The 24338-nt window shown below is 63.4% G+C and overlaps 2 protein-coding genes across 2 annotated transcripts; both read left to right on the top strand.

Moving 5' to 3' along the window:
• Positions 1–435: 435 nt before the first annotated feature.
• P884DRAFT_329033 (non-ribosomal peptide synthetase) lies at positions 436–24013 on the top strand (the record flags this gene model as incomplete). The annotated part of the gene is made up of 5 exons (XM_069445619.1): positions 436–975; positions 1082–2881; positions 2948–12376; positions 12469–17337; positions 17411–24013. 5 exons carry the CDS (start codon positions 436–438, stop codon positions 23777–23779), a joined length of 23007 nt encoding a protein of 7668 aa, XP_069298526.1. The 3' UTR covers positions 23780–24013.
• P884DRAFT_258433 (uncharacterized protein) lies at positions 23697–24013 on the top strand. The gene has a single exon (XM_069441233.1). The coding sequence runs from the start codon at positions 23824–23826 to the stop codon at positions 23983–23985; it is 162 nt and encodes a 53-aa protein (XP_069298527.1). The 5' UTR covers positions 23697–23823; the 3' UTR covers positions 23986–24013.
• Positions 24014–24338: the final 325 nt, after the last annotated feature.

Raw genomic sequence — 24338 nt, 5'->3', positions numbered from 1 at the left:
CACAGCACCATCGCCAACCCGCTCCGGCACACACACACATATTGCACGAGGTTGAATTACGTCTCTTGTTGTCGTCACCGTAGCCGTCATTGTTCACGGCTGCAACACTCTCAAGTGTCTCCTCCCCTCATCCTCACCCGGCAGGAGCATATTCATCGTATACTGCGGTATGTATACCAACATCCCACAACTTGTGTGGACTAACTCTTCCAGAACCCCTCACCCGAACAGCTCCACCAACATACCCTCTTCACGCTCTCATCCTCTCCTCCCTCCTACTCCCCCCTCTTGAGCGTGACACCGCAACACACGATACCCTCTCACGCATTCCCCTCTTGACAGTCTCCGCATAGTCCTCCCTCAATCACCCTTCCTCTACCTCCAACTACTCACCACAGCGTCCCATCGACGGATCCGGCCCAAACTACCGTCGCCATGCATTCCTCAAGGCTTTCCAACGACATCACCCGCGAGTCCTTCTGGGCACAACGGCTCCAAACTCTCGAGGCCGCTCCCGATGCCCCTCTGTTCTTCGACCAACTCGATGGGACTCCTTCAACCATCAAACCAACCACCGTCGGTCTGGAAGGGTATGCCCGCACCAAGGCCGTCATGGCCGTCGATGCGAGCAACCTCCAGGAAGCCGCCTCGATGCACAACCTCTCCGAGGACACACTAGTGCTCACCGCGTGGGCCATCCTCCTCCGGTCCTATGCTGGCGAGGACGGGCCCGTGAGCTTCGGCGTCTGTCTCGACCGCGAGCAGGCCGCCTGGCTCTCGACCATGTCCATGACCGGCGACGACGGCCTCCTCAGCGTGATGCGCGCCGCCGAGCAGGACATGAAGCTGACCATGAGCCATTCCTTGCCTTTCCACTCCCTGGGGGCGTTTGCGGAAACGACAGGGTTTGGCACCATTGTGTCTGCTGTCTACATCCACTCGTGGAAATCTAGGTTCCCCGAGATGCACCTCCCTGTGAGTTTCAAAAAAAAAGAAAAAAAGAAAAAAAGAAAAAACTGGAATTGAGAGCGTAGCCTGGTATCAGCACTGACGTATTTTTTTCTCTTTCCCCTACTCACAGTCGATGGCGACCGCGTTCGTAAACATCGCACATGGCACCATGGTGCATCTGTACCTGAGCTTTCGCAAGGATGCGATGTCTCCCGAGCGAGCCCAGAGCCTCATCGATAACTATGCCCACGTTATCAACGTCCTGACACTCAAGCTGCGCAGCGTTGGCCGTTTCGATGCTGACGACTTGTTCGTCAAGACGATCGACACGGTCAGCCGAAACGACTACAACCGCATCGTCGAGTTCAGCGCCCCGCTGCCCCTTAGGCTCGACGACTGCGTCCACGACCTCATCCTGGCCAAGTGCGCCAAGCCGGAGAACGCGAACAGGGTCGCCGTCGCCGCCTGGGACGGTAGCTTCACCTACGCAGAACTGGCCCAGCAGGCCTTCCGCCTCGCCGGCGTCATTGCCAGCAAGGCGCACCAGCTCAACGCGCGCGCCGACGGGAGGCAACTCTTTGTGCCCTTCTTCCTCTCCAAGTCGAAGTGGACGCCGGTTGCCATCCTGGCGATGCTCGCTGCCGGCGGTGCCTGCGTGCCGCTGGAGCCCAGCCATCCTGCCGCCCGCCGCAACGACATCCTGGGTCAGCTGCAAGCCCCCATTGTGCTGACCAACAAGTCCCTCCACCAGACCCTCGCCAAGAGCCTCGATCAGCCAACCCCCGTCCGGCACCTCATCTGCGTCGACGGCGACGAGAAGCCGTCGGCCAGTGTTCCCCTCCCTTACGTCCAACCCGACCACCTGTGCTACGTGATCTTCACCAGCGGTAGCACTGGCTCTCCCAAGGGCGTCGAGTGGCAGCACAGCACCCTCGCGACGAGTGTCTGGGAGCACGGCCGCGAGTTCTACATGAACGAGAGTACCCGGGTCCTCCAGTACGCGTCCCACGTCTTTGACGTCTCCGTCGTCGAGCTGGTCACGCCCCTTGTGCACGGTGGCTGCATCGTCATCCCCTCGGACGATCACCGCCTCGAGCCCAAGAAGCTGGCTAAGTTCATGGAGAGCATGAAGGTCAACACCGCCCTGTTCGCCGCTTCTTTTGCCCGCATCCTCGACCCGGCCCTGGTCCCGAGTCTCCGGACCCTCATCCTCGGCGGCGAGGCCATCGGCCAGGACAACATCGAGAAGTGGACCCCGGTCCTGGATCGCTTCATCATCGGGTACGGCTCCGCCGAGACCTGCATCAACTGTGCCAAGAACGAGTTCTCGGTCCAGACCAAGGCGGAAAAGCCCTGGAAGGAATCCCTTGGGCATGCAATCGGTGGGCGGATGCTGATCGCCGACCGCTTCGACGGCGACAGGCTCGCCCCCATCGGCGCCGTCGGCGAGATCATCGTCGAGGGTCCGATCCTGGCCCATGGCTACCTCAACGACGAGGCAAAGACAGCCAAGTCCTTCATCCAGAACCCTGCCTGGGTGCGCAAGACGCACTTCTATCCGGCTACTCCCAACCGCCGGTTCTACCGGACCGGCGACCTGGGCCGGCAGGCCATGGATGGGTCCATCTCGTTTGCCGGCCGCGCAGACTTCCAGGTCAAGATCCACGGCCAGAGGATGGAGCTCGACGAGGTCCGCTTCCACGTCGTCAAGGCGTTCCCCCAGGCCGTCGACGTCCATGTCGATGTCATCTGCCCCGCGAACGAGAAGGTCCTCGCCGCGTTCATCTCCTTTGGGGCCGGCAGCGGTATCAAGGACGGCATCCAGATCTACCCCGTCGACCAGGACCTTGCGGACGCGATCCGCAAGGCGAAGGAGACGCTCCGTGCCAGCCTCCCCGTCGCCGCGGTCCCGGCCTTCTTCATCCCCGTCGTCAGTTTCCCTTACCTGGTCTCGGGAAAGGTGAACCGGAGGCAGCTGCTCGAATTCGCAAACCAGTCGTCCATCAAGCAGCTATCCTCGTACTCCCGTCCCAACAACCCACAGGCGGCGGCTTCTTCTACTCCTGCACGGCCGACACCCTCTGCGCCACAACCCATTCCCTCCCCCGAGCCGAACCCTTCGATTTCCGCTACCGATGTCGAGAGAATCCTCGTCTCCTCCTGCAGGGACGCGCTCAAGTCTCAATCCTTTAGGCCCGACAGCAACTTCCTGACATCGGGCGGTGATTCCGTCGCCGCCATCAGGGTTGCTTCGGCTGCCCGCGACCACGGCGTCAGCGTCACCGTCGCGGACCTCTTCAACGCGCCGAACATGCGCGCCTTGGCTCGAACTGTATCCGGGGGCGAAGCCTCGGCGGACAACGGAGAGCTCGACATCCCCGTTGCCCTGAGCTTGCTCCCGAGCGATCTCGTCGACGAGATTGTCGACGACGTCAAGTCCCGGAGCCCGGCGTCGCACAACTTGCTCGACGTGTACCCCTGCACCCCTCTCCAAGAGGCTCTCCTTACCGCCTCCAGCATGCGCATCGACGCCTACATTGCACGCTTGAAGCTGGAGCTCCCTCCTCCGGTGGACGTCAACCGATTCAAAGCAGCCTGGGCCGCAGTCGCCCAACGCCACGACATCCTCAGGACTCGCATCTTCGAGGGCCCGCACGGTGCCGTGCAGGTGGTCTACGACTCGCAGCTCATCTGGCACATCGGATCTGATCTTGAGGCATATTGCGAGCATGACAGATCCCTGCCCATGAGCTTCGGCGATAACCTCGTGAGGCTCGGGCTCGTGGGCCGGACTTTCATCCTGACGATCCATCACTCCCTCTTCGATGGATGGTCAATCACCCGCCTCTTCGAGGATGTCGAGAGGGAGTATGCGGGCCTCGAGGCGCTCGAGACCCTGCCACACAAGCTGTACATCCAGCACCTCTCCCAGCTCGACGCTGAGGCGCCCAAGACGTTCTGGATCAACAAGCTAGCGTCCGACACGGGTCTGGCTGCGAGCCACTTCCCCCAGACCATCGGGTCCAACTACACTCCCGTTCCCGACTCCGTGGTAAAGATGAAGCTGGCGATGACGGAGAACGCCAATTCCGAGTTCACCATGCCCACCCGCATCCGCGCCGCATGGGCGCTGCTTGTCGGCCGCTACCTGGATTCGCAGGACGTCGTGTTTGGCGAGACCTTCTCCGGCCGCTCGTCGAGCATAAGGCGTGTCGAGGCGATTTCGGGTCCCACCATCTCGACTGTGCCGGTCCGCGTCACCTGGGACAACGACGACACCGTCGAGTCTCTCCTGCGACGCATCCAGAAGGACGTCCTCCAGATCGATGCAAACGGCCATGTTGGCATCCAAGCCATCTCGCGGCTCAGCCCGAGCGCCGCCGAGGCTTGCCAGTTCCAGAACATCATCGTCATCCAACCAAAGATGTCGTCCATGATGTCGGATGGCGACGACGACAAGCTGCAGCCGCGGATCGGGCTGGCAACCGCCTCCCTCGACTTGAGGGGTTATCACAGTTACGCCCTCAACATGGACTTCGCTCTGGAGGACGACGGCATTACCGTCACGACCACGTTCGACTCCTCAGTCTTCAGCAAGCAGCAGATCCAGCATTTGCAGGCGCAGTTTGGCCACGTCCTGAACCAGCTGTGCCGCGCCCAGGATCTTGCTAGGGAGACCATCGGCAGTATCGACTACGCGTCAAGAAAGGACAGGGAGCTGCAGATCCGCAACAACCGCCAAAAGCTTCAGTACGAGCCCACTACCCTCCTCCAGCTCCTGGAACAACACGTGGCCACCCAACCAACCTCCCCTGCCGTGTACGCTTGGGACGGCTCTCTGAACTATCGCGAGCTGGACCGCGGCTCGTCTGCGCTCGCAAACCATCTCAGCGCGCTCGGCGTCCAGAAGGGAGATTATGTTCCATACTGTTTTCCTAAGTCGGTATGGACGACTCTCTCCATCCTGGGCGCCCTCAAGATCGGCGCTGTGGCTGTTGCCGTCGAGCCCTCGCACCCCGACTCCAGCATTCTCGGGGTCCTGTCCCAGGTGAAGCCCAAGGTGGTGCTCTGCGCCCCTACCTTCTTCTCCAGGATCAAGGCCATGGGGTTCAGGCCATTCTCTGTCGAGGAGAACTCGGTCCGCAGCATCTCCCAGCGGACGACCAAGAGGCGGTACTCGGTCCACCCCTCCGACACCGCCTTTGTCGTGTTCACGTCCGGGTCCACGGGTGAGCCCAAGGGTATCCCGCTGGATCACGGCGCCGTCTGCATCATGGCCAAGCAGCACGGCGAGGTGATGAACATCGACAAGAGCTCCCGGATCCTCCAGTTCGCCGCGCACGTCTTCGACGTCAGCATCGGCGATCTCGCCATCTCCATCTACCACGGCGCCTGCCTCTGCGTGCCGTCCGACCACGACCGGATGAACAACCTCGCGGCCGCCATCAACAAGCTCCGGGCGAACAGCGCCTGGCTGACGCCCACGGTCGCCTCCCTCATCTCGCCGGCCGAGTGCCCGACCATCGAGTGGCTCTCGGTTGGCGGCGAGCAGCTGACCCAGGCCTGCAAGGACATTTGGGACGGCATCCCGCTCGTCAACGTCTACGGTCCTGCCGAGGTGACCAACCTGGGGACCGCAGTCAAGGTGTCGCGCGACCTGCCCATCACCAACATTGGCTTCGCCAACGGCACTCGTCTCTGGGTGTGCGAACCGGGCAACCCCAGGAAGCTCGCCCCCGTCGGGTGCATCGGAGAGATCGTCTTTGAGGGCCCCAACGTCACGCAGGGCTACCTGAATAACGCCAAGCTGACCGAATCCGCCTTCCCGAACGTTCTCTCCTGGGCGCTCAGCGACGGCCGGAAGAAGCCGGTGCGCATGTACCGGACCGGTGACCTCGCCCGGTTGAACGTCGACGGCTCTCTCGACTTCCAGGGCCGCAGGGACACCCAGGTCAAGCTGAGAGGCCAGCGCCTCGAGGTCACGGCCATCGAGACGGCGCTCCGGTCGGCGATCGAGGAACCGGCCGAGCTGGCGATCGACGTCCTCGACCGCACCAGCGTCGGCCGCGACGCCTTCCTCGTCGCCTTCCTCCACCTCCCCGACAGAATGATGACGATGATGATGACGGAACAGGCTGACGCTTCTGCCACAGGTCTCTTCTCCACGGCTGATATTAAGGAGCTGGTTGCCGACATCCGCTCCAAGCTGTCGCGCTCTCTCCCGCCGCACATGATCCCCACCCTGTTTATCCCGCTGAACAGGCTCCCGAAGCTGGTCTCGGGCAAGATCGACAGGAAGTCGCTTCGTCTGGCCGCTGCCAAACTGACAGACGACGAGATCAGCTCGTACAACGTGGATCAGAGTGCCGAGAAGCGACAGCCCTCGACCCAGGAAGAGGCTGCCATGCAGCGGCTGTGGGCGAACGTGCTCCGCCTTCCCGAGTCCCAGATCGGCATGGATGACCACTTTGTCACCGTCGGAGGCGACTCGATCACCGCCATCAGGCTCGTTGCCCAAGCCCGAGCGCAGGGAATTACCATCTCCGTTGCCTCGCTCTTCCAGCACGGCACTATTGCCAACCTCTGCGGATCTACGTCGCCGTCGACCGGTACGGCCCAGGCGGCTACTGCTGCTTCTGGTTCTGGCTCCGTTCGGAAGTTCCGGCATCCGCGGATCGCAGACGTCGCCCTCCAGTGTGGCGTCTCCGAAGACGACATCGAGGACATCTTCCCCACCACTGCCCTCCAGGACGGCATGATGATGCTCACGGAAAAGAATCCTACCGCATACGTGGCATACCACGTCATGCCGTTGCCCAGCTGGGTCGACGTCTCGATCTTCCGTCGCGCCTGGCAGGCGGTGACCGACGAGAACCCCATCCTGAGGACGAGGATCGTGCCCGCCGGGCTGCAGGCCGTTCTCCGCCCGGCTCCGATCGAGTGGAAGACGGCTCCCTCCGGCGATCTGAGCGCCTACATCAGCGAGCTCCGCCAGATCAAGGTGGGATTCGGCGAGGCCCTGACGCACCACGCCATCCTCCCGAACCCTCCCCGCTTCGTCTTCGCCGCTCACCACTCCGTCTACGACGGCTGGACCATGGGCCTGCTCTCCGACGCCGTCACTCGCGAGTACAAGAAGCTCGCGGGCATGCACACAACCCCGCAAAAGGACCTGTGCCCCAAGACCAACTTCCGCACGTTCGTCGACTACATCGGGGCCATCGACAAGGCCCAGGCCAGCGAGTTCTGGCGCCAGCAGCTCGACGGTTGCGACCCGGCCCCGTTCCCGCCTTCGCTTCCGTCCTCCTACGAGCCACTCGCCAACGCCATCCTTCAGCGGACGATTCCCTTCCCGAGGGCTCAGAGGTCCACCTTCACCCCGCCGACACTCATCCGGGCCTCCTGGGCCGTTCTCATCTCGGCCTACTCGGGCTCGCACCCCGACGTCGTGTTCGGCGAGTCCGTCACGGGCCGCAGCGCCCCCGTCGACGGCGTGCTCGGCCTGATCGGCCCCACGCTTGCCACCGTTCCGTTTAGGATCAGCGTGGACTGGGCTGAGTCGGTCAACGCCCTCCTGAACCGGGTCCAGACGCAGTCCTTTGCCATGCTCGAGTACGAGCAGTACGGGCTGCAGAACATCAAGAAGTCGGCGCCCGCAGCCGCCGCCGCCTGCGACTTCCAGACCCTCTTGGTGGTCCATTCCGAGGTCCATGGCAGCAATCCCCAGGGCCAGCTGGTCTGGAGCCCGGAGCGTCCGGCGGCCGACTTCCTGACCAACGCCATGACCCTCGAGTGCCAACCCATGGGCTCGCAGCTGGTCCTGACTGCTTCCTATGACTCCTCGGTCATCGACGAGAGGCAGATGGAGCGCATGCTCTCGACGTTCCATCACATTCTCCGCCAGCTGTGCCAGGGCGAGTTCAACAAGACCCTTCGCCTCCAGGACATCGACGCCCTCAGCCCGAGCGACCGGGCGGACATTGCCGCCATCACCAAGACGCTCCCGCCCCTGATCAACGACCGCGTCCACGACATGTTCGCCCGCCAGGCCGCCGCCACTCCCAATGCAATCGCGGTATCGGCCTGGGACGGTGACTTCGCTTATGGCCAGCTCGATGACCTGTCAAGCAGGCTCGCCCGCCACCTGCGGTCCCTCGGGGTTGGCCCTGAGTGCTTCACGCCCTTCGCCTTTGAGAAGTCCAAGTGGGTTCCCGTAACCCAGCTGGCCATTCTCAAGGCGGGCGGCGCGTGCGTTCCCCTGGACCCTTCTCAACCGCTGGACCGGCTGACCAGCATCGTCGGCACCCTCGACGCCAAGGTCGTCGTGACCTCGGCCACGCACGCCAATCTCCTCCAGGCGTCTTGTCCACAGGTCCGGCATTTCGTCGCCGTCTCGCAGGCCATGATGGATCGCCTCCCAAAGCACGGCCCTCCGGCAATCCACCCGCTGACGACTCCCAGCTCCGCTTGCTACGCCATCTTCACCAGCGGCAGCACCGGCACGCCCAAGGGCGTCGTCTGGGAGCACGCCACCCTCTGCAGCAGCATGACGGAGCACGGCGCCGCTTTCAACTACTCGACCAGCACACGCGTCCTGCAGTTCTCCTCCCACACCTTCGACGTCAGCGTCTCGGAGCTGCTGACCACCCTCATGTTTGGCGGCTGCGTCTGCATCCCCGACGACTTCACGCGCCTCAACGGCATCGCCAACTTTATGAACGAGAAGCGCGTCAACTGGGCCTTCTTCGCCCCCTCGTTCGCCCGCCTCATGGACCCGGCGGCCGTCCCCGGCCTCAAAACCATCGTCCTCGGCGGCGAGGCCCCCGGCAGGGACAACATCGAGCGCTGGTCGGGCCGCCCCGGTCTCGAGCTGATCGTCACGTACGGTCCGGCCGAGAGCTGCATCTACTGTGCCAAGAACTCCGTCCGCGGTCCGCAGATCCCCGGCAGCATCGGCCACTCCATCGGCGGCATGATGTGGGTTGCTGACCTTGGCCGCCCGACCGAGCTCGCCCCCATCGGGGCGGTGGGCGAGATCGTGGTCGAAGGCAGCATTCTCGCCCGCGGTTACCTCAAGGACCCGGCCAAGACGGCCGCGTCGTTCCGCCCCATGCCCGTCAAATGGGCCAACGGCCGCAGCTCCCGCGTGTACTATACCGGCGATCTCGGCCGCGTCAACTCCGACGGCACCATCAGCTGCCTCGGCCGGAGGGACGACCAGGTCAAGATCCGGGGTCAGCGCGTCGAGCTGGCCGACATCGAGTACCATCTCCGCAAGGACGGGCGCGTCCGGCAGGCGCTCGTCCTCTACCCGCGCTCCGGCCCTTGCGCCGACCACCTTGTCGGCGTCCTGTCCATGGTCCGGGACAAGCCAACCGCCGGCCCCGCATCCTCGACCGACATCACTGTCGCCGACCCCGAAGACTGGGTGCGCATTCCGGAGGTCCAGGATCGCCTGTCCCAGAAGGTGCCCGTCTACATGATCCCCACCATCTGGGTCGTCCTCAACTCCATCCCGCTCATGCCCGCCTCTCAGAAGGTCAACAAGAAGATGGTGAGCGAGTGGGCCAAGGCGATGGACCAGGCGACCTACGAGCAGATCGCCGGCCTGTCCGCGGGCAACAATGACTCGGATGACCTTCCCGCCATGAACAACCCGCTCGAGGAGCAGGTCCGCACCATCTGGAGCGACATCCTCAACGTCGGGCCCCAGGCCATCGGGCCCAACACCTCGTTCCTGAGACTGGGCGGCGACTCCATCTCCGCCATGCAGGTCGTCACGCGGTGCAGGAACGCGGGCATCGAGGTTACGGTCCAGGATCTCCTCAAGTCGAAGACCATCGCCGAGTTCTGCCAGCGCGCCGCGCTGTCGATGAGCCAGAAGACAACCAGCGACATTGTGGTGGTGGAGGAGGAGGAGGAGGAGCCCGAGTTCGAGACTCCTTTTGCTCTGTCCCCCATCCAGAAGTGGTTCATGCAGCTGGCTGCTGCTCCCCACGCGCCGAACCACTTCAACCAGAGCCATCTCCTGCGCTTCACCGAGGGAGTCGACTTCCACAAGCTGCAGGACGCCCTGGCGGCCATCGTACAGCGCCACCCCATGCTCCGCGCACGGTTCCAGCAGGTGAGCGGCGGGAGGAACTGGCGGCAGTACATCTCCCCCGACGACAGCGGCTCGCTGCGCTGCCGCCACTTCCGCTCCGTCCGGACGATGCAGAAGGTGATCGAGTACGCGGCCGACTCTCAGGCCTGTCTCGACATCGCCAACGGCCCGCTCATGGCCGCGGACCTGTGCGAGATGACCGACGGGACGGCCGTTCTCTTCATCACCTGCCACCACCTGGTGATCGACCTCGTTTCCTGGAGGATCATCTTCCAAGAGCTCGAGGAGATCCTCCGGACGGGAAGGCTGGCCGCCACTCAGAAGCCTCTCGGTTTCCGCACCTGGTGCAGGCTTCTGGAGGAGCACGCCAAGTCGGTGGTAATCGGTACAGTGGAGGAGGTCTTCCCGGCTCAGGACTTCGGCTTCTGGGGTATCACCAGCGCCGACAACACCGCTGCCCAGGTCGTCGAGCAGACTTTCTCCCTGGACGGCCAGGCCACTGGGCTCCTCATGGGCCGCTGCAATGAGGCCTTCAACACCGAGCCCCTGGATCTTCTTCTGGCGGCGGTTGCCCACTCCTTCAACCAGGTCTTCCGCTCCGCCCGCGGCTCGGTGGCCATCTTCAACGAGGGCCACGGGCGCGAGCCCTGGAGGGCCGACGTCGATCTTTCCTCGACCGTCGGCTGGTTCACCTCGATGTGCCCCATCGTCCTGTCCGACCACACCGGCGATGCCCTCCGCTCGCTGCAGGAGGTCAAGGACGCCCGCCGCCGGGTTCCCGAGAAGGGCTTGCCCTTCTTCACCTCCTTTGCCCAGAACGCCACTACCGGCGTCGAGATCACCTTCAACTACTTCGGCCTCTTCCAGAATCTCGAGCGTGACGGCGCCCTGCTCAACCGGATGAGCTGGGCTCCGTTCCGCGCTCCTTCGGATTCCGCCCCGGACGTCCCGCGCTTCTCCATCTTCGACGTGTCCGCCGGCGTCGAGAACGGTATCCTGACAATGAACTTCACCTTCGACAACCGGATCAGACACCGCCACCTCGTGCAGCAGTGGATCGAGGCCTGCTCCGACACCCTGTACGACCTGGTGCGGGCTACCAGCCAGCGGACCGAGACCTCGCTGACCCTCTCGGACTTCTCGCATCTCCGGACGACTTACGACGAGCTTTCGACCCTCCTCAACACCACCCTCCCGGCTGCAGGCATCAGCGTGGCCGACGTGCAGGACATCTACGCATGCTCACCAATGCAGACGGCCCTCCTCGTCAGCCAATCCATGGACCCAACGCTCTATGCCGTCAGATACGTCTGGGAGGTCGTTCCGAGATCGTCACAGACGGTCTCGATCGACAAGCTCGTCGCGGCCTGGAAGCTGGTGATCAAGCAGCACCCGATGCTGCGGACCGTCTTCGTCCAGGCCTCATCCTCCATCGATGGCAAGAGCACTTCGGCTTACACCCAAGTCGTCCTCAAGGAACTTGAGCCGAAGGTTCTGATCTGCGAGGATACGACCGCCTTCCCAGTCGGTCGTCCCGAGCATCACATCGCCAGTGGGCCGCCACACCAGGTTGTTCTCACCCAGCAGCCGTCCGGGAAGGTGCTCGTCCAGCTCGACATCAGCCATACCCTCATCGACGGCACGTCGGTCAACATCCTCCTGGATACCTTCGTCAAGGCCTACGACGGGGCCCCCATCGGCATCACTTCGCAGGACGCCTACGGCAGCTACATCGGCTTCCTCGGAAACCAGGACACGGACTCGTCTCGCCAGTTCTGGAACACTTACCTGAGCGGCGCGGAGCCCTGCCACTTCCCTACTCTGCGGTCGGGCTCTCCGTCTCCCACTCGACAACTGGAGTACCTCGACTTCTCCTATCCCGACCCAGCCAAGCTCCACTCCCTCTGCGCAGAGTCCGAGACGACGGCGGCAAGCGTCTACAAGCTTGCCTGGGCGTTGCTCCTCCGCGCCTACACCGGAAACAACTTCCCTTGCTTCGGTTACCTGGCCTCCGGCCGGGATCTTCCGATCGAGGGCATCGCGGAGGCTGTTGGCCCCTTCATCAACATGCTCGTCTGCATGATCCCGCTGGAGGACGACGACAAACAGGTGGAAGCCGTCCTTAAGGCGGCACATGCGGACTATGCTAACTGCCTGTCTCACCAGCTCTGCTCGCTGGCCGAGATCCAGCGGGGGCTCGGTCTGGGCGGCGGCGAGGACCGTTTGTTCAACACGGTGATGTCGGTGCAGAGGCTTTCCCCTCCGGGCACGAGCGCCTCGACGGTCGAGTTCCGGCCGGTGCATGTGGAAGATCCGAGCGAGGTAAGTATAATTCTTCATACGTTGTCTCTAGGATGGATGGATAGTTGAGGATTGCAGTGACTGACCTGGGTGTGATAATAATAAAAAAACAGTTTGACATCGCCCTCAATATCGGAGACGCGCCGGACTATGTCGACGTCAGCCTGACCTACAACACTGACGTGCTCTCTGTGCATCAAGCCAAGAGCCTCGCAGCGACTTTCAACCGGGCCATTGACAGCATCCTGGACTCGATGAACAAGCCCGTTCGAGAGGTCAGCCTCCTCACCGCCGAGGACCACCAGCAGATCATGGGCTGGAATAGCATTGCTTCCACCTCCACCGTCTCGGCGCAGTGCGACCAGCTCATTGGCCTCCACCTCGCCACCAAGGCCAACAAGCCTGCCGTTTCTGGCTGGGACCTCTCCCTCACCTACTCCGAGCTGGATGCCCTTGCCGCCACCGTGGCTCGGCACCTCGTCTTGCAGTACTCGGTCACCCCCAACACCCTGGTCCCGTTCTGCTTCGAGAAGAGCGCGTGGACGATCGTGGCCATGCTGGGCATCATGAAGGCCGGCGCCGCGTTCGTTCCCCTGGATCCCAAGCACCCGACCGAGCGGATGGTAAGCATTGCCAAGCGGATCCAGGCGCCGCTCGTCGTTTGCTCCGAGCAGAACGAGCACATCGGTCTCGACATTGGCGGCCACCTGAGCATTCCCTACCTTCTCGTCGGGCCGCGCAGCATCGAGACCTTGAAGGCGGCATCCGCAACAAACCGGGCCGGGTTCCCCCCGCTTCTGAACCAGTTCCGGAAGCCCTCGGACCTGGCGTACTGCCTGTTCACCAGCGGGAGCACGGGAACGCCAAAGGGCGTGCTCATCCAGCACGAGGCCTTGTGCAGCGGAGCTACCATGCACGGCAGAGCCTTCAACTACACTGCCCAGGCCCGCGTACTGCAGTTTGCCTCATACGTCTTCGACGCCTGCATCACCGAGATCTTCACCACCCTCGTCATGGGCGGTTGCGTCTGCGTCCCCTCCGAGGAGCAGCGCATGGACAAGGACAAGCTCATGGGCTTCGTCAACGAGAAGCGGGTCAACCACGCCCTCCTCACCCCGTCCGTCTTGGCCCTCATGGATCCCCTCAGAGTGCCGTCCATCACCACCCTCCTCCTCGGTGGCGAGGCCGCCAGCTCTCAGCTCATCGACAAGTGGCGGGCCCCCACGCGCCGCGTCATGATCGCCTACGGCCCGACCGAGTGCACCGTCATCTGCGCCGGCCACGACGTTACCGACCCTTACAGCCTCCGCCCCGGCAAGAGCTCCATCGGCAACAGCGTCGGCAGCATTGCCTGGGTCGGAGACGCACGGGACCACAACAAGCTCGTGCCCGTCGGCGCCATCGGCGAGCTGCTCGTCGAAGGCCCCATCCTGGGCCGCGGCTACCTCGACGACGAGGCCAAGACCAACGCCGCCTTCGTCTACCCTGCCTGGGCTGGCGGACACCGCCGCATGTACCGGACCGGCGATCTCGTCCGCTACCAGGAGGATGGCACGATGGAGTACCTCGGCCGTCGCGACAACCAGGTCAAGCTCCGTGGCCAGCGGCTGGAGCTGGGCGAGATCGAGGAGCAGCTGATCAAGCGCTCCGAGGTCCAGCAGTGCGCGGTCCTGCTGATCAAGGAGGGCGTGTGCGCGAACAAGCTCGTCGCTGTCCTCACGCTCAAGGCCGCTCCCAACCCCAACCCCAACGTGGCTGGTCGGCTGGCACCCGCGGCGTCGGATCCCGCCCAGGGCGTCGACGTCTTGGCAGGGGACTACGTCTCCTCCACGACTGCTACCCTTGGCCAGGCTCTCTCCGAGGTCCTTCCATCCTTCATGGTTCCCTCGTGCTGGGTCGTCGCCAGCCAGCTCCCACTGATGGCTTCCGGCAAGACGGATCGCCGGTTCCTCACCAGCTGCGTCAACGACATGAGTCAGGAGATGTACCAGCTCTGCACCGGGGAGGGCTCACAGTCTTCTTCTTCTTTTTCTTCTACGGCCCAACAAGAAGACCTGACGCCCGTGGAGAGAGCCATTCTCCAGGTGTGGAGCGCGGTCCTCAACATCCCCGAGCGATCTATCAACCCCTTGGCCGGTTCTTTTGTCAAGATGGGCGGCGACTCCATTTCGGCCATGGAAGTTGTGGCCCAGTGTCGCGCAAAGAGCATCCCGCTCAGCATCGAGCAGCTCCTCAAGGCCAAATCGGTCAAGCAGCTGGCGGTTCACTTTGAGAACCTCGATATTGCTCCAGCTCCGACTCCGTCGGCCACCGCTGAGAGCTCTGCCATGGCAGCTGCCGGTGCTCCACAGCAGGTGCTGCAGCAGCTGCAGCAGCAGGAGCAGGAGCAGGTGGTGGAGGAGGAGGAGGAGGAGGAGGAGGAGGAGGAGGAGGAGGAAGAGGAGGAAGACGACAGCATCACAATGTTCGGCCTGTCACCGATCCAACGCATGTTCACGCGCCTCTCTCCCGGCGAGAACCACTTCAACCAGAGCTTCCTGCTCAAGGTCTCAACCGACAAGGGTCGCGTCTCCGAGGACGCCATGAGACGAGCCCTGAACGTTGTCGTCAAGCGCCACGCCATGCTCAGGGCACGCTTCCAGAAGCTCGGACGCACCTTCAAGCAGTGGATCGAGCCGGTGGTGGAGGATTCCTACCTCTTCCGGGCTTGGGATCTGCCCGCTTCCGTCGAGTTCTCCCCCGAAGCCGTGGAGCAGATCCGTGACACTCAGCAGTCTCTCGACCTGGAGAACGGACCGGTCTTTGCCGGCGACCTGTTCAACATCGGGGCTGAGCAGTACGTCTTCCTGACCGCTCACCACCTCGTCATCGACCTGGTCTCCTGGCGCATCGTTCTCAAGGATCTCGAGGACTACCTCGTCCGCGGTTCCATCTCGACCTACCGCAGCATGTCCTTTGAGAAGTGGTGCGGGCTTCTCGGCAACCACCGTAAGTCCCTGACGGGCACCGCCACGATCCCCTTCGAGGTGGCCAACCCCGACTACAAATACTGGGGCATGGCCGGCAAGCCCAACTACGCCAGCGACTTTGAGCACCACCAGTTCGTCCTGTCCGCCGGCACGTCGGATCTGCTCATGGGCCCGTGCAACGACGCCTATGCCACCGAGTCTCTCGACCTGTTCTTCGCCGCCGTCATGCACTCCTTTGCCGCCACCTTCCTGGACCGGAACGTTCCGCCCATCTACAACGAGGGCCACGGCCGCGAGCCTTGGGATCCCTCGGTCGACCTCTCCAGGACCGTCGGCTGGTTCACAACCATCGCCCCCGTCTGGGTGGACAGCCGCCGCTGCAACAAGGACATTCTCGAATATGTCAAGCAGGTCAAGGACGTCCGCCGCAACACTCCTCACAAGGGCTTCTCCTACTTCAGCTCTCTGGATCTCGAGAGCAAGCCGTTCAGCATCGAGGTGTCCTTCAACTACTTCGGCTCGTTCCAGCAGCTCGAGCGCGACGACGCCCTGCTCAAGCAGGTCCACTTCCGCAACATCGGCGTCGACCCCTGCGAGGTCGGCGACAAGCACGAGAAGTTCTCGCTGATCGACATCAGCGCCGAGTTGGAGAACAACCAGCTCGTCTTCACCTTCAGCTTCAACAGCAAGATCAGCCGCCGCGACGGCATCGAGCGCTGGATCGGCAACTACCAGAAGAGCCTGGAGCACATGGCTCGCGTCCTCGGACCCCGTGATGCCGACTCCCTGAGCATCAACGAGGCCGACGTGCCCCCCGCGCCGCTCAGCACGCAGTTCGCGCAAGACCCGGCCCTCAAGGCGCTCGGCATCTCGGCTAGCAACATCGAGGATGTCTACCCCTGCACTCCGTCCCAGCAGGGCATGCTGCTGAGCCAGAGCAAGGATCCCGAGATGTACTGGTTCCGCTCCGTGTACGAGCTGCGGTTCAACACCCGGATGCCCGTCACGTTCGACAAGCTGCGCCAGGCCTGGAAGGCTGTCGTTCGTCGCCACCCGGTCTTGCGCACCATCTTCGTCGAACAGAACTCCACCGACGGCCTCTACGACCAGCTGGTACTCAGGACCTACGAGCCGGATATTATTATCGAGGACGAGGTGCCCGCCTCGATGAGCGAGGCCGACCTCACCGAGTTCCTCAAGATCCGGATCGTCCCCTCCGAGATGCTCAGCCGGCGCGCGCCCCAGCATCAGCTCCGGCTTGCGCGCCAGGCCTCGACCGGCAGAGTCTTCTGCAGCTTCCTCCTTAGCCACGCGATCGCGGATGGCGGTTCCATGGCCGTCATGCTCCGGGATTTCAGCAACGCTTGCGAGGCCCGGCCCCTGGACGCGGCGAAGCCCCTGCTCAGGAACTACATCGACTACGTCCGGTCTCGCGACGCTGCCGAGGACATCGGCTTCTGGAAGAAGTCGCTCGAGAACGTCGAACCCTGCTTCCTCCCGACCGAAGAACAACAACAACAACATCAACCGGTCGCCGGGAAAGTCCTTCACAAGACCGACGTGCCCGTGAACAAGATCAACTACGCCAGGATGCAGGGTGCCGCGCGCGAGCTCGGAGTCTCCCTGTTCACCCTGCTCCAGGTGACCTGGGCCTTGACGCTTCGCGAGTACATCAACGCCGACAGCGACCAGTGCTGCTTCGGTATCGTCACCTCGGGCCGCGACCTCCCCGTCAAGGAAATCGGCTCGATCGTCGGTCCGCTCGTCAACATCCTCATCTCGAAGGTGACTCTCCCGCACGACCAGACCATCGCCCAGATCGCCGAGGCCGTCCACGACAACTTCATCGACATGCTGGCGCACCAGATATCCTCCCTCGCAGAGGTCACGCACGAGCTGGGCTCCGGAACGCTCTTCAATACCGGAATGACCCTGCAGAAGGAGGCTGCGTCCGGGGGAGAAGGTTTCTCTGCGGTGTCCTTCCGCCCCATGGGTGGCCAGGACCCGACTGAGGTAAGTCTATAAGGGTTTTTTTTCTTTCCCATGTTCATTATCGGAGGCGATTAATATGCTAACGACCAAGCAGTTTGACATGGTTGTTCAAGCCCTCGACAATGGGCAAGCCCTAAAAGTTCACATGAGCTACTGGTGCGACAGGATCTCGGACGGTCGCGCCGATAGCATGGCCGCCACCTTTGCCTCGGTGCTCTCGCAAATTGCCGAGAACCCTTCGATCCGGCCCATCGATCTAGAGATGGCCTCGGACAAGGACGTCCAGCAGTTGTGGGAGTGGAACGCCCACCTCCCGGCTGCTGTCGATCTCCGCATCGAGGAGATGATTGCCCAGCGCACAGCTGAGCACCCCGAGCGGGAGGCCGTATGCTCTACCGAGGACACCCTGACATACGAGCAGCTCGATATCCTGTCGGGTAGGATCGCGCAGGGCTTCCTGGCAGACGTCGAGCGCGAAGAGGTCGTGCCGCTCTGCTTTGAGAAGTCTATCTGGATCGCGGTCGCCATGCTCGCCGTCCTGAAGGCTGGCGGCACGATCGTGCTGATGGATCCATCGCATCCCCTCGAGCGCCTCCGGTGCATCACCAGCACGGTCAAGGCCAGGCGTATCCTTGCTTCGCCGCTCCAGGCCGACCTCTGCCTCAACCGCCTCGGCCTGCAGACCGTCATCATCTCCAAGGACATGTTCAAGCGCCGGTCCGGCGTCCCCGGCACGGCACCGAGATCGTTCATGACGCGCGGGACGGCCAAGTCGAGCGCCGACGCGGCATACATCGTCTTCACGAGCGGTTCCACCGGCACCCCGAAGGGCTCTGTCACGGAGCACCGGGCGTTCTGCACCGCGACCCAGGGGTACCACAAAGCCATCGGCCAGCTCTCCGGCGAGCGAGTGCTGCAGTTCGCTTCTTACAGCTTCGACGCCAGCTTGCTGGAGATCCTAGGGTCGCTCATGGTCGGTGCCACCGTATGCGTCCCGACCGAGCACGAGAGGATCAACCAGCTGGTCTCGTTCATCAACCGGTCCGGCACCACCTTTGCCGTCATCACGCCGACCGTCGCCTCGCTGATGAGCCCCGAGAAGGTCCCGACGCTCAAGAGCCTGGCACTGTGCGGCGAGCCCATGACCGCCTCCCACGTCGCCACCTGGGCCAGCAAGGTCCGCCTCGTCAACGCGTTCGGCCCGAGCGAGTGCTGCGTCGGGAGCGCCGCCAACTCCTTCGTCACCGAGCATTCCAGCCCCAAGTGCATCGGCAAGGCCGTCTCCTGCTGCTACTGGGTGGTCCACCCGCGCAACCACAACCGCCTGGCCCGCATCGGCAGCACCGGCGAGCTGCTGATCGAGGGCCCCATCCTCGCCCGCCACTACCTCAACGAGCCGGAAAAGACGGAGGCTGCCTTCATCAGCAACCCGGACTGGGCCACCAGGCCGGGCCGCGCCACCAGGCTCTACAAGACCGGAGACCTGGTCGTCCAGAACCCCGACGGCACCTTCCAATACGTAGGACGCAAAGACACCCAGGCCAAGATCTTTGGCCAGAGGCTCGAGCTCGGCGACGTCGAGCAGGCCTTCAGGAACGTCGTCCCCGAGGCCGAGAACGTGGTCGCCGAGATTGCCACGCCCGAGGGCAAGGCCCCGAGGCTTGTCCTCTTCTTCTCGGCCAAGAACATCAGCGTCGACGACTTTGATGTCTCGGCGGCCAAGGCGCAGATGGCCAAGAAGGTCCCGGCATACATGGTGCCGTCCGTCGTTGTTCCCCTGGATCAGATGCCACTCATGCCCTCTGGAAAGGCCGACCGGAAGAAGATCAAGGCCCTCGGGGCGAGCTTGCTGATGGAGCCCGAGGAGCGGTCCGGTCGGCTTCCCGAGACCGAGATGGAGGTGGCCATGGCCAGTCTGTGGAGAGAGGTCATCAAGTCGGCCCCGACCAGGATCTTGGCCGACGACAGCTTCTTCAACGTCGGCGGAGACTCGTACACCGCCATGAAGCTGGCGACTGCCGCGAGGGCCCGCGCCATCTCCCTCAACGTTGCCACCATCATGCAAACACCGATCCTCTCCGACATGGCGAAGAAAGCGGCGGCGGCGGCGTCTACGGCGGGCGAGCAGCAGCCATCCGCCCTCGACGCCGAGGTCATCGCGCCTTTCAGCATGATCAGCTGGAACTCGGCCCTCGAGGCAGAGGTCTGCAGGCAGTGTGACGTTCCCGCCGACGCCATCGAGGACGTCTATCCGTGCACCCCACTACAGGAAGGCCTCTTTGTGCTCTCCATCCGACAACCAGGGGCGTATGTGGCGCGGCACAGCTACCGACTCCCGCCCAGCCTCGACCTCGCCAAGTACAAGGCGGCTTGGGAGAGAGTCTACCAGGCCACCGCGATCCTGCGGACACACCTCGTGCAGCTCGAGAAGGTTCGCGGCGGCAACAAACGCGGCGGCGGCCTCTACCAAGCAGTCATCAACAAGTCCCTCGTCTGGCAGCGCGCCGCTTCCCTCGACGAGTTTGCGACGTCCCGCCCTGTTACCGTCGGAGGGCCCCTGGCCGAGTTCGCCATCGTCGAGGAGGAGGAGGAGAAGAAGAAGAAGAAGGCCAACTCGTCGCGCTACCTAGTCCTGACGATGCACCACGCCGCCTATGACGCCTCGTCCCTAGGGATGCTCCTGCGGGACGTCGAGACCGTGTACGACGGCGGCGAGCTCCCGTCGAGGCGCCCGTACCGCAACTTCATCAAGCAGCTCCAGGACACCGCGGCCGAGCAGACGCGCGACTTCTGGGCCCGGTACCTCGACGGCGCCCAGCCCGCCGACTTCCCGAGCGTCCCCTGCGGGTACGTGCCCTCGGCCGACGCGACGCTCGAGACGGACGTGGCCATGCCGCCGGCCCGGAGGCCCGGCTTCACCGCCTCGACCATGATCCGCGTCGCCTGGGCCATGGTCCTCGGCCAGCACGCGGGCACCAGCGACGTCGTGTTTGGCGAGACGCTCAGCGGGCGCAACGGCGCCGAGGACGCCGAGACGCAGGGGCCCATGATCACGACGCTGCCCATCCGCTGCTCCCTGGACGAGTACGCCGGCGTCGCCGACGTCCTCTCGACCATGCAGTCCGCCCTGGTCGACATGATCCCCCACCAGCACGCCGGCGTGCAGAACATCAAGCTCGCCGGCCCCGGCGCCGCCGCCGCGTGCAACTTCGGCTGCCTCGTCACCATCGCGCCCGAGTCCTCCGCCCCGACCAACCTCGGGCTCGGCCTCGTCCCGGTCGACGTCGGCGCCCCGCCCGCCATGAGCCATCCGCTCTCGGTCCAGTTCATCCTTTGTGAGAATTGCAAGGTGAAGGTGTCTGTGTACCACGACCACCGCCTGGTGGGTGCTGCGCAGGTGGAGAAGATGGTGGCCCAGTTCGTCCACGTCCTGGGCCAGCTGTGCGGAGGAGAGAAGAACATGGTGGCGGATATTGAAGTGGAAGCGGAAGTGGAAGCGGAGGCAACAACCCCCGGCTTCGCGCCAGCCGATGGTGCTGGTGGTGGTGGTGCCGGTGCTGATGCGGGCCTCGGGAGGGATGTGTTGGGGACGCTCAACGGAGAGATTGAGGATCTGTTGGAGGAGATCTCGTCGCAGGAGTTGAGCAAGCCCGGCACGTCCAGCTCCGAGGTGACGATGGGAGCGACGGTTGGAGGAGACTTGGAACAGGTGATCAAGGAGCTGTGGGCGGATGTTTTGGGTATGCAACCCGACGAGATCTCCCCGGGCGACAACTTCTTCCAGCTGGGCGGCGACTCGATGGCGTCGATGCGGCTGGCCACTGCCGCCGAGCGTAAGGGGATCAAGATCAACGTCGCCGACATCTTCCGGCACCCGACCCTCGAGGAGCTGTGCGAGTCCGCCGCCCAGGCCAACGTCACAAACCCGACCACGGAAGAGGAGGAGGATGTCGTTCCTGAACCGGCTGCTGTTGTCGTTCAGGATGACTATGAACCGTTTGGCGTGATCAAGCACCTCGGGCTAGACCAGGAGGAGGTTATCGAGACCGTCTGCCGACAGCTCTCGGTCTTTCCCGGGGACGTGGAGGACATCTACCCGGCGACCGACTACCAGGCCTGGGCCATCAGCCACGGCCTGATGAGGAGCAGGGGCAACACCAACTACTTCCTGTTCCGGCTGCACGGCCAGCTCGACACCTTCCGCCTGGAGCAGGCCTGTAGGAAGATGGTGGCGACGAACCCGATCCTGCGGACCCTCTTCACCACCCTGCGGGGCCAGGTGATGCAGGTCGTGGTGCGGTCGTACCAGATCGAGTTCCTGCGCTACGGCAGCGAGCACTCGGCCGACGACAACTTCATCAACTACCTGGTCGAGCAGGACGCCCAGCGGTCCGCCTACCTGTCGCAGTCCATCGTCCGCTTCAAGCTGGTCCTGCACGCTGACGGGTACTACGTCCTGGTCATGCGCATGTCGCACGCCCAGTACGACGGCATGGCCATGCCGCTGCTCATCCAGGACCTCGAGGAGTGCTACAACGGGCAGGAGCCCAAGCAGCGGCCGTCCTTTGGCAAGTTCATCCAGGGCGCCGTCCTGCGCGAGGAACAGGCCGTCAACTTCTGGGCCGACCTGCTCGAGGGCTCGACCATGACCGAGATCGTCGAGCACTCGGGCCCGTCCCACAAGCACAACGTCGACACCATCCGCACCCGGACCCTCCCGCCCATCCCCGTCAACGTGGCGGGCATGTCCCAGGCCACGCTCGTCAAGGCCGCCTGGGCGCTCGTGCTCGCCAAGATGTCCGGCCAGCGCGACATTGTGTTTGGCAACCTCATCTTTGGCCGCAACCTGCCCGTGTCCGGCGTCGAGGACATCTCGGGCCCCTGCATCAACATCATCCCGGTGCGCGTCCGGGTCAACGCCATGGACAGCATCCACGACCTGCTCGCCCTGGTGCAGGAGCAGCAGATGGCGGCCATGCCCCACGAGAACCTCGGCTTCCGCCGCCTGATCAAGAATTGCACCGACTGGCCGCACTGGACCCGGTTCAGCTCCGTCGTCCAGCACCAGCAGCTGGGGCGCGACGGGTCCGAGGGCCAGGAGTTCAGGCTGACCGACGACCTCATGTGCGAGATGGGCGTCCTGGGGCCGGCCTACGACTCGGCCGACCTCTGGGTCCAGACGACGCCGCACACCGACTCGTTCAAGGTCGAGATCGGCTCGTGCAGCTCCATCGTCCAGCCGGCCGTGGCCGAGATGCTCCTCGACAAGCTCTGCGCCACGCTCAGCATCTTCGCCGCCGCCGAGGTCGGCAACAGCCCGCACCTGTGGGAGCTGCTGGCCCGCGACGGACCCCCCATCATCCCCATCAAGTCCTCGGTGGTGGAGCAGGTGTGGAGCAAGGTCCTGCCCGACGCCGACGCCATCCCCTGGAACACGCCCTACTTCGACATCTGGGGCGACGAGATCGCGCCCGCCCGCTTCCTCGAGGAGTACGCCGAGTACGGCCTCTACTTCGACATGGAGGACATCCTGGAAAACCCGACCAAGCAGGCCCAGATGCTGCTCGCCTCCCGCGCCCAGTCCGACAAGCAACGGGGCCGCACCAGCCCGCGGACCGAGCCCGCCCCGGTCCCGACGCGCCGGCGGGCCGCGACCGCCGCCCAGGACGCGACAGCCCACAGCGCGACCGCCACCACCAACTCGCGCGGCTTCTGGATCCTCGACCCGTCCTCCAACAAGAAGAGCTCCAAGACGTCCAGCCGCGCCGGCGCCGGCAGCAGCCGCGGCGGCTCCACCATCGGCTCGCCCCTCCTGGTTGCCTCGCCCCGGATGGGCCTGGCCGTCGGCGCCTTGCCCCCGCGCCGCAAGAACACGATGCCGACCCCCGTGCCGGCACCCGGGCCCGGGTCCCTGCCACGCCGGGCCACCGCAGGATCCTACTACCACTACCCCGGCTCCGGCGCGTCCTCGACGACAACAACTCCTCCTCCCGGGTCGGGATACCACTACGGCGTCGGCAGCTCCACCCCCTCCTCCTCCTCCTCCTCCTCCTCCTCCTCCTCCTCCTCGTCATCCTCCGCCGTCGGTGGCGGCCATCATCATCATCGTCGTCATCATCACCAGCAGCAGCCCTTGTGGGCGGACAAGAACAGGTCGTACGCGGCCCTCAGCCCGCCGCTGACGCCCGGCGTGTCGGCCTCGCAGGTGCCGTCGTCGTCGTCTTCTTCGTCGTTCGCCAGCCCCCGGCAGAACGCGCTCCGACCGCTCAAGCTGCCTGAGTACATGCAGGCGTCGGCGTCGGCGTCGGCCTCGTCGAGCTCCGGCAGCAGCAGCAGCAGCAGCAGCGCGGCCGCGAGGGAGGCCGAGAGGCCCAAGTTGAGGAGGAAGAAGGTCACTTCGTTTCCGGTCGGGCTCGGAGTTGGGCAGGCTCACGGAACGCCGGTTCTCAATGGGAGATGGTAAAAGTGTGATGCTGTGGAGGATTCATTGATAGGTTTGTGGTGTTGATGATAATTAAAGAGTGGTCCTACGGTGGATTATTATTGATTGGCGTGTGGTGTTTTCGGTGTTGCATTGGTTGTTTTATGGTTGTTCTTCCTTTTCCATCGATATTTTTTTCTGCTCATATTCTTATTCTTTATCTGTTTTCTATCTGTTTTTGTTATTAGCGGTGTTAGGAGTTGAGTTGAGTTTAGGGTTAGTTAAATCAAGAGTCTTCGAAACTCAAAAGCCCCATCTCCCACACTGATCATACCTTATTCTCTGACTCCCAAGACTACTTCCCAGTCGCTCCGAATCACAAGGGACAAGTCTTATGCCTTGTACCTACGTGGTTTCCAAAGATGTTAGGAGAAGCGAATTTCCAAGTCTGGCCACATGATCGGATGAAGGTCATTGGCAGGTTGAAACCTACCAGCTCATGCGTCAAAAGGGAAAGGTCAACGGGCATAATTACATCCTGCACAGTATGTATGTAGGTAGGTACAGTATTGCATGCGCACACATAATTAACCCTACCGAA

Source organism: Thermothelomyces heterothallicus (genome assembly GCF_042370625.1).
Source record: "Thermothelomyces heterothallicus CBS 202.75 unplaced genomic scaffold P884_scaffold_8, whole genome shotgun sequence".
Lineage (NCBI taxonomy): Eukaryota > Fungi > Ascomycota > Sordariomycetes > Sordariales > Chaetomiaceae > Thermothelomyces > Thermothelomyces heterothallicus.
This window is presented reverse-complemented; position numbering and strand designations above follow the sequence as displayed.